Source organism: Glycine soja, chromosome 11 (assembly GCF_004193775.1).
Source record: "Glycine soja cultivar W05 chromosome 11, ASM419377v2, whole genome shotgun sequence".
Taxonomy (NCBI): domain Eukaryota; kingdom Viridiplantae; phylum Streptophyta; class Magnoliopsida; order Fabales; family Fabaceae; genus Glycine; species Glycine soja.
The window spans coordinates 10,526,153-10,536,565 of NC_041012.1; the positions used below are offsets into that span (position 1 = coordinate 10,526,153).

Here is a 10,413-nt window from a genome sequence, read left to right on the forward strand (position 1 = left end):
AGCAGTTTGTGATCATAATCAATCACTAGGACTCATTACAGTCAGAGTCAGGGACCCTAAGGCTGGAAAAAATTCACAAACAAATACAATGCAGGTGGATGCGCATACAACTAAGGAAAAAGATCCTCTGAAGTTTTTTCAGAATTGCACAAAATCTCAGCCCTTAATTATCTTTAATATTTTATAAATTCAATATATAAATATAAGATTGTGGAAAACAGCATGCAATTTATAAGATCCAAAGAAGTTACAAAATGTAAAGCATTGTTAGAATTTCAAACTTAGTTTTTGGTAGTGCAATTAAGGCAAGGAGAGAACCAAGGCTTGGGGGGAAGCTGGCATTTGTTAGCATCCGTATCTGACTATTCTAGTTTATATTCATGTAGCAGCAATAGATAAAGAAATGAAGCAGTGGAACTAATTACGAGCCACATAAGTTACTGCAATAAAACAAAATTGCAAGCAAGAATATCACCTAATTAACACATTATTTCTCTCTATCTTTCTTCCTACTACTTTATAACACCTAGGGGTCAAATAGGTTCATGGGTGTCCACAAATAATTTTTGAATGCCTAATACATGTTGGTTAGTGAGAAAATAAAGTAAACTTTTTTACTGCATTATTAGTACTCAGGTATCTATAAGAGCGAAATTATTAGGTGGTTCTCAACTACACCTATCCATCATCCCAACTAATATTTATACAACACGTATTCAAATTATATAATTTATGAGAAAGAATTTATAACATTTAATTAAGTGTCATATAATATAAAATTAGGAGGGACCATACTGATTGAAAACCACCTAATAATTCTCGCTGTAAGAGCCCCTCTACTCTTATACGCCCTCCTTATCATTACAGACTTTGCATGACACTCACTAGTCTAATTTCTACCAGAAAAGTCGGGCTAGAAAGTTTTCCAACTAACTTATTGCAGAACATGGTTCAATCTTCATCATAGCACCTGAAGGTAAAGCAAAGTCGGCAGCCACTGCCAGAGCAAGGATATCAAAACCTGAAACCCTTTAAAGAGCAAATAAGCTTCACCATTGAAACATACAAGCTGAAATATCTTGAGACGCAAGTAACCGGCAAGTGTTAGTTAGGGCCATAACCAAAAGGTCAAAGCATTAATAGGGAAAATAAGAAGTGGATAAGAAAAATCCAATGACTGATTCTTAGAAGTTAGAATCATACCTTTAGTCTACTATGAGTTCTGAACCGAGTTCAGTAGCATCTGATTATGCTGGCACCCAACAAGTGGAAGCATACAAAATGTGGCCCTTCCAACATTGAAGCATCCAGTTCTTATCTTCATCTAAGACAAAATCTCTCTGGTACCATTTCCTTAACTCATTCCTAAATTTGGCCAATAATTCCTCATTCAGTGGTAGCTTCTTGAATCCAGCCTTCATATTCCTAACCTGTCTCAACCCTCTCAGAACATTCGCATGCTATAGCATTCATAGCCTCCCGGCCTAAAATCTCTCTCTCAATCAACATCTTCCATTCGTTTTCACACACACAGCATAAATAGTAGAAAAATGGAAGAGTGCCTCCCTAAACCGGGTGGTAAACAAAGGGGCATTATATGTTCCATTAACAATGCACAGTAAAAATATGTGGATTTATCTTCCTGATCATTTATAGGACTGTCCACTTCAATAGTCTCATCCATTAAATTCTCAAACTTCATCAAGGAGTTCACAGCAACTAGCTCGTTGCTCTCAATATTAAGGGGTTCAACCTGAATGGTTTACCATTTCCTTGACGCTATGGCATTGTACTCAAAGGGAACACTGTAACGCTTACAATAGTTAGCCAGATGGCGACCAGTCTCAATTTTTTCTGTGGGGTGAAAACCAGGTTGGGGAAAATCTATCCCTGTGATCCTCAGCTTGGGAGGACCCCCCTCTCTATTTGATAAAAACTTAATAAGCATTGGCCATTGAAAACCATATTGGATGCCTCAAATCAATAATATGGACGGTTTCTGCCTTGGCACCTGCTTTCATAATCATTTTATTTGCAAAGAAATATGTTAACTTCTTGAAAGGACTGGCAGATAGAAAAACTTGGTGTGCCTTCAGAAACTCTGCAGCAGGGCTCCTCTTAGAGCTCAAAAAAGAAAACATTCCTTCCCCAACCAAGCGAGCCTCGAGGCCATTGACAAAGTAATGAGCCAACCTCTGTAATGCATCCCCAGAGGGAGAAGAGTGCTGCCTAATCTGCTTTAGCAATTCATTGGCATACACAGATTGTTAACACATCATTAGAGGATTCCTCAAATCTACTGTTTCGTCCTTTGTCCCTTGTTTCTTAGGAAGACTCTTCCCTCCACTTGCCTCTACAGCTTTCATTGTTTCACTCTGCAAACTACAGTGTTCATTACACACGTTTTCCACACTTAGCATAACCATACGATCAAAAGCATCAGACAAGTCACTCTCATCAACAAGGTTAAGTGCTGATTGCTTGTTACTTCTCCTTTCTTCTTCTTCTTCTTCTTTTCTGGTGTCTATATCTTCACGCTCATGATTCTTCCTACCCTTCAACCCATTGGAATGCAGACCAGTTACAACTTAAGCCCCGGTGGAAGAAACTTGGTAGCTTCCTCCAAGCCTCTCCTAAACTGGGAAACAGAATAAGCATCATTGAAAATATTGTTTGCCAAGAGTTTAGCAGTGGAAGAATCCAAATTTGAGAGTCCATGATTAACAGTAAGTGAAGGTGGTTGAGAGAGGGAGTTGCGGCTAAACTGAAAAGCAGAAACATATACAGAAATCTGGAGAAGGAAGCTTCAACTCACAAGAATTTTCATCTAAAAAATTGTGATTGCTGGTTGGAGTGGTTTCAGCTTCGGCGCTGAGAGCAAGGGGATGTTGATTGGGGGAAAGAGGTATGTTTCCAGTTAGAGCGTCATAGAAGGATTTCTCAGTAACTTGCAAGGTGAGTGAGTCATAGAACTTCAATGTTCTCTTCCATCAAGATTTTTGGCTTATGAAGTTGGCAGTTTCAGAGAAGTCATTGTCTTCCAGTGAAGGATCTGTCGCTGCAAAACCAAGAGAATCGGAGACATACAATATACTCTCCTCTTCTTCACCAAATAGGTCAGTTATGGGAAAGTTGACCTCCATCGTATCGGTCAACAACACTCAAAGAGCTTTTTATTCTGAGAATGGAGCCATAGAACATGAACACGAATGGAAGGGTGAGAAATGAAATGTTTGATATGGTTCTGGAAAGGATACTAATGGAACCCACCATAATTTATTGGTGGTTTCAAAAAAGAATGTCAAGAGGATGGAGAGGTTGCGTTACTGTTAGCACACTAGCAGCAGCCATTTTGGAATATGCTTATATAGTATGGCTAACAAAACAATCTTTGACAATATAATTTCTGATACACTTAGAGAAAAAAGGTAAGATTCGGTGCTTATTTAAGCATATCCTTCCTGAGGAATGCCTAATAAGCACCAACTCCAGTAGTAAGTTCTTATTAAGCACCAATAAGAAAAGTTAGTAAAAGAACTTCTTATGGAGGCAGTCTTAGCCTCGCATCATTTTCTCAGTAGTTGCATACCACATCAGTGACATCACTGCAGCTGAGCGAGAAAAAAATGATTTTTTCAGGAAAAATAATATTTGGACATACAAAATGCCAAATGACATCTAATGAGGGAGAATTTTCTTTTATGGTTATAAAAATATTGTTATTCTGCAAAACTCAAATCATTTACTTCAATGATATTCTCAAATAATTATTTTTATAAGATATTGAATTGATTATTAGAAATATTTTTAAAATGATATAAAATTGTTCGTTTTAATTATCCTCATACATCACGTTTTTCAGTTGTAGCAGAACCTTATATCACTACTACGTTATGCATCTTCTAAATGCATGTACGTAACTAATAACATGGTATATGATATTCATTCATTAGATACCTACATGAACATGCCCCTCTTTTTTTTACAACAATAGCAGCCTCCTCCGAAGGTTACTATGCTTATAATAGTTAAAAGGGCTGCTGCTGTTTCTTGCTTTGTGATTGTCATTATAAACTAACACAGCCTCATCAACTACCGCTAAATTATGTTCCAATCCTTTAGCGAAACCAAATCAGATCAATTCACATTCTTCTTTGTCTTTCTGAGCAGAACAAAAATCGATTTGAGTGTTATGATGGAGGCAAACTTTCCCGAAGAGGAGAGCATAATGTATGTCTCAGATTCTCTTGGTTTTGCAGCGATGGAACCTTCATTGAGGGACCCTTCGCTGGAAGATAATGATTTCTCTGAAACTTCCAAGTTCATAAGCCAGATACTAATGGAAGAAAACGTTCAAGAGAGGCCATTCTATGACTGACTTTCCTTGCAAGTTACCGAGAAATCCTTCTACCAAGCTCTCACTGAAAACATACCTATTTTCCCCAATCAACACCCTCTTCTTCTTCTCACTCCTATAGGAGAAACCACTAGCAATGTTATGAATGCTATAGCATGCGAAGGTTCTGAGAGGATTGAGAGGCCTGAGACATACAAACAGTGGCAGGTTAGGAATACGAGAGCTGGTTTTAAGCGGCTCTTACTGAATGAGGAAACAATGGCCAAATTTAGGACCGGAGTTAAGGAAATGGTACCACAGTGATTTTGTCTTGATGAAGATAAGAACTGGATGCTTCAAGGTTGGAAGGGCCACATTTTGTACGCTTCCACTTGTTGGGAGATGTTACCAGACTCTGTTCAGAGCTCATACTAGACTAAAAGGTATGTTTCTAAGAATCAGTTATTGGATTTTACATTATCCAATTTATAAGATCGAAAAAGGTTCTATCTTGTTAAGCATTATTAGAAGTTCAAACTTAGGTTTTGGTGGTGCAATTAAGGTGGGGAGAGAAGGCTAGGAGAAGTTGGCATTTGTTAGCATTCGTATCTGACTAGTGTTCTAGTTTATACTATTTAAGTAACAGCAATAGTACAAAGCTCTTTAATGAATGGAACAAGTTACCAGACAATTTTAGAGTGCTAGGAGTGAAAATCATGAGTTTCACAGAAGTTGCTGCAATAAAACAAAACTGCAAGCAAGAATATCACCGGAAAAAAAAAACTAAGCATGATCATCTGTTTCAAATTAATCACATCTTGTCGATTCAGTAGTTAAATTGGCTAAAGAGACAATAATTTATTTAGAAGGATGTGAAAGGCCTAACACATGTTGGTTAGAGAGAAAATAACTCAACATTTTGATTGCAAGTACTCGGGTAAAAATGGTAAAAGGACAATCCCAGATCCTACTCTAATAAACCCTCCTTGTCATTATAGAATTTGCATACATTCACAGTCTGAATTCTACCAGAAAAGTCGAGTCATAACTTTACCAAGTAACTTGGTGCAAAGCTTGGTACAATCTTTATCACAGCACCTAAAGGTTAAGGATACGAGCACCTGAAACCATTTAAAATAAGCTTCACCATTGAAACATCAACATGCATGCTGAAATATCGCATGCAACCAGGAAGTGTAAGTAGGACTATAACTCAGCTTTAACAGGGAAAACGTGAAGTATAGAAGTGGATAGAGTAAAAGCCAATTACTGATTTTTAGAATCATACCTTTTAGTCTAGTATGAGTTATGAACCAAGTCCAAAAGTCCAGTAGCATCTAATTATGCCGGAAACCAACAAGTGGAAGCATTAAAAATGCGGCCCTTCCAACCTTGAAGCATCCAGTTGTTATTTTCATCTAAGACAAAATCTCTGTGGTATTCCTTTAACTTACTCCTGAATTTAGCCATTAATTCCTCATTCAGTGGGAGCTGCTTGAAACCAGCCCTCGTATTCCTAACCTGCCATTGTTTGTATGTCTCAGGTCTCTGAACCCTCTCAGAACCTTCACATGCTATAACATTCATAACCTCCCGGCCCAAAAGCTCACTCTCAATCGTCATCCTCCATTCATTTTCACTAGTTATGACAGTGTCAAACATGTCATAAATAGCAGAATAATGGAAGAGTGCCTCCCTAAACCGTGTGGCAAAGAAAGGGGCATCATATGATCCATTAATAATGATCTGAGTAAAAATATCCGGATTTATCTTCCTGATCAGATGCAGGAAAGCATTTCTGGGACTGTTCACTTCAATAGTACTCTCATCCAGTAGATGTTCAAATCTCATGTGACAGTTTACAGCAACTAGCTCATTTCTCTCAATTTTAAGGGCTTCAAGCTTAATGGTTTCCCAGTTCCGTGATGCTATAGCATGATATTCAAAGGGAACATTGTAACGCTTGCAATAGTTAGCCAGCCGGTGACCAGTCTCCTCAATTCTTTCTGTGGGGCGGAAGCCAGATTGGGGAAACTCTATTCCTGTGATCCTCAGCTTGGGAGGACCCCCCTCTCTATTTGATAAAAACTTGATAAGAATTGGCCACTGGAAACCATATAGGATGCCATAATCAATAATATGGATGATTTCTGCCTTTGCGGCTGCTTTCACAATCATTTGATTTGCAAAGAAATATGTAAACTTCTTGAAAGGGGTGGCAGATAGAAAAACTTGGTATGCCTTCAGGAACTCTGCAGCAGTGATCCTCTTAGAACTCACAAAAGAAAATGTTCCTATTGCACCTGAACCAGCCCCAATCAAGCGTGCCTCGAGGCCATTGGCGAAGTAATGAGCCAACCTCTGTGATGCATCCCCAACGGGAGAAGAGTGTTGCCTAATCTGCTTTAGCAATTCATTGGCAGTCCTGATGTCATTGGCATACACAGATTGTGAACACATCAACAGAAGATTTCTCAAATCCACTGTTTCCTTCTTCCTTCCTTGTTTCTTTGAACGACCCTTCCCTACCTCTGGTGCCTTAGGTTTCAGTGCTCCATTCTGCAAAGAACTGTGTTCAATACACACGTTTTCCACACTTAGAAACACCCGATCAATAGCATCTGACAAGTCAGTCTCATCAACAAGACTAAGTGCTGATTGCTTGTGACCTCTCCCTTCATGCTCTTCTTCTCTGGTGTCTATCTCTTCACGCTCGTGATTCTTCCTACTCTGAAATCCATAGGAATTCCCTTCAAACGTATTGATTGGTTGTTCCCCGTTTGGATATTGACCAGTTACAAGGTTAGACACCGGAGGAAGAAACTTGGTAGCTTCCTCTAACCCTCTCTTAAAGTGGGAAACCGAATCAGCATCATTGAACAGGTTCTGTTGCAAGGAAGAATCCAAATCTGAGAGTCCATGTTCGGTGATGGTGGTTTGAGCTTGGGGACTGAGAAGAAGGGGGTGTTGATTGGGGTTGGGGGAAAGAGGTATGTTGCCAGTGAGAGCGTCGTAGAAGGACTTCTCTGTAACTTGCAAGGTAAGTGTGTCATAGAGTGGCCTCTGGTCAATGTTTTCTTCCATGAGGATCTGGCTTATGAACTTAGCAGTTTCTGAAAAATCACTATCTTCCATGAGATATGCCGTGCTCTGTTCTTCAGCTCCTCTGGGAATGTTCGGCTCCATGGTAAAATTGGTTTTTGTTCTGTTTAGAAAGACAAAGAAGAAACAAGCATGGCGAATTCATTCATAGAACATGAGCATGAATGGTTTTTGCTGATTTGGAAAAAGAAAAAAGGAAGAATCCCGTGCGGGAAGACCAAGGTTGTGCTAACAGTCACATATATAGCAGCAAACTGCAACAGCAGCCGCCAACCTTGGGAGTTTCGAGGAGAGTATTATTGTTGTCAACTATAAAGTAGAGAAGCATGTATGTACGGATTGAATACAAGACACTGCATTTTAGGTGCATAACAGAATGTCGTATTTCGTATATGCTGCTGCTGCTGGAAGTGGAACAACCCAGATTTTTAAGAATACAAAAATGTTTCGATAGACACTCATGTGTTATCCTATACCTAGTAATAGAAAGAAAAATTAAAATTTATGATGTGATTAGAAAAAGAGAGATAGAAAAAAATTAAGAGGTATTTATGGATTATTATTCTTTTTTATGTGATGGAAAAAAAAAACAAAAGAGTGTCAGATATGTTTAAAATGAAGAGTGATTCATGTATTATTATTTTTAAGAATAAAGTACACAATTCATTCATGTACCATGTGTTTGTATATTTTATACTGTAATTCTAATTTTTCTTGCGACAAAGATCTTTAATTATTAAATGATACGTTAAATATGTAATTTTCAAAATATTAAAGGTTAACCATTTTAAAAAAATATTGTTGATTTAAGTATAAAATTATTATTATTTAACCAACATTTCAAATTTAAATTATATAGTCAAGAGTTTAGTTCAATTAGTTGAACAAAATGTATAAATTCTGCTAACACGGTTTTCCATCGTTACGAATAAAAAAATTGAATTTTTTACATAACAATATATCCAAAAAGAGTTATTTCCAAAACATAATGTATTCAACTCCAATAAAATTCATAGAGATTAATATAAATTTTGAATGCCTAGAACATCAGTTTTAATTCTAAAAAAGGTAGCCTTAGGATATTGATTAGTTATTTACGGGGTTAATGTGTTAAATAAATCGGAGGATGCATGTAAAGGGAAAGGATTTCATTCTTTAGATTATCGTTTGTAACTTGAGCCTTAACACTTTGTAAAGGAAAAATTGGAAGAGAGATTGCTCTCCTATACCTTGTTTTCAGCCTATTCAATAAAATCTTTCTTTTCCATTCCTGAATCCTGATTCTTGGTTCATAACAGCAGCTTTGCCTATTTCATGAATCATTGATAATATACCTGAGTAACTTTTGATCCATCAAGTTCACTAGCTAGGTATTGAAAGATTATGTCTAGTAAAAAAAATAATCAAGAGACTGCATATTATTATTAATTTTTCAATTAAGTTTTCAAAGTCTAAAAGTATTGAAAGAAATTGTCAGCACCATTCATGCCATTCATATCATTTATATTTCACAATACGAACTACAGCCAACAGACTTATTGGCAAGCATGAAAACAAATCACACGGAAAAGCTTTCAGGTCCAGGCAAAGTGGTTATGCGAAAAGCCATTGTCAATTGAAAAATACTAAAAATTGTGCAACCAAACAGAATGCAATTCATAAGATCCAATGAAGTTATATCTTGTTAAGCAATGTTCGAAGTCCAAACTTTATGAAAAAGAAGCCCAAACTTTAGTTTTTGTTGGTGCAGTTAACACAGGGAAAGAAGGCTAGGAGAAGCTGACATTTGCCAGCATTAGTATCTGACTACTATTCTATTTTATCCTACTTCTGTAGCAGCAAAAGATGATAATTATTAACGGACAATTTTAGAGATGCTATGAGTGGAAATCATGAGTTTCACAGAAGTCCTGCAACAAAACAAAATTGCAAGCAAGGATATCACTGTAAAAAAACAAACTGAACTAAGTCATCTGTTTCACATAAATCACATCTTGTCAGTTCAGTAGCTAATTTGGCTCTAGAGACAAGTATCCTGCAAAAACATTCTACAAATTTATGTAGAAGGAGGACAAATGCTTAATACATGTTGATTAAAGAGAAAATAACTCAATATTATTATTACAAGTACTCGGGCAAACATGCAACAACGGCCCTCCTACTCTAATATGCCCTCCTTATCAATATCACTACAGAAATTGCATTACATTCACAATCAAGTCTCAATTCTACCAGAAAAGTCTGTTATGATTTTACCAAGTAAAAAGCTTGGTACAATCTTCTACACAGCACTGAGGTTAAGCAAGTAGGTAGCGCCAGACCAAGGATACCAGAACCTGAAATAATGTAACATGCTGAAATATCTAAAGATTCAAGTGATCAACTAGTGTTGGTAGGACTATAACTCGAAGCTTTAACAGGGAAAATAAGAAGCGGATTAAGTAAAACCCAATGACTGATTCTTAGAATCATACCATTAGTACAATGCCATATAGCATAACAATTTCATGCTATGAAAATGGTATACAACTTCCATAAATAAAAATATTACCAGTCCAAAAACAATTTCAATTCTGTACTTTGAACCTTGTTTGATACCTCTCAATTGTCCAACATGAAATGCATATCAAATTGACAAAGAACAATAGAAAAAACTTCAGATAATACATAGAAAGAGACATGCCACAAAATTAATTATAAAAAGCAAGAAGATATAAATCACAGAAAAGTTAGCAACACCACCAACAATGGAATCCAAAAAAATAGTATGAAAAAACTTTATACTAGTTGCTTTCTTTATTCATTTTCAGGAAACAAAAAACAACTAGCTAACAATTGCAGACATGAAATAATTAAAAGCAAAACCTACACAGGGATAATATTATTACCAGAAATCACAGATTTCTACTCTATTAGATACAAGATCAGATCTTACCATGCAAAAGAAAAACTTGTAACCTATGAACATTAAGCCA

At 36.8% G+C, this 10,413-nt stretch overlaps 1 protein-coding gene and 1 pseudogene across 2 annotated transcripts; both read right to left on the reverse strand.

Moving 5' to 3' along the window:
- Positions 1 to 421: 421 nt before the first annotated feature.
- LOC114377141 lies at positions 422 to 3,351 on the reverse strand (annotated as a pseudogene).
- Positions 422 to 7,882, reverse strand: LOC114374236 (scarecrow-like protein 31). 2 transcript variants are annotated; one of them, XM_028331855.1, is made up of 3 exons: positions 5,625 to 7,882; positions 5,391 to 5,457; positions 422 to 2,638 (listed from the first exon to the last, which is right to left on the reverse strand). In XM_028331855.1, exon 1 carries the CDS (start codon positions 7,520 to 7,522, stop codon positions 5,678 to 5,680), a length of 1,845 nt encoding a protein of 614 aa, XP_028187656.1. In that variant the 5' UTR covers positions 7,523 to 7,882; the 3' UTR covers positions 422 to 2,638; positions 5,391 to 5,457; positions 5,625 to 5,677. The 2 variants fall into 2 exon arrangements, with proteins under 2 accessions (XP_028187656.1, XP_028187655.1); XM_028331854.1 differs by lacking the exon at positions 422 to 2,638 and having other exon boundaries at positions 5,101 to 5,457.
- Between the last annotated feature and the right edge of the window lie 2,531 nt (positions 7,883 to 10,413).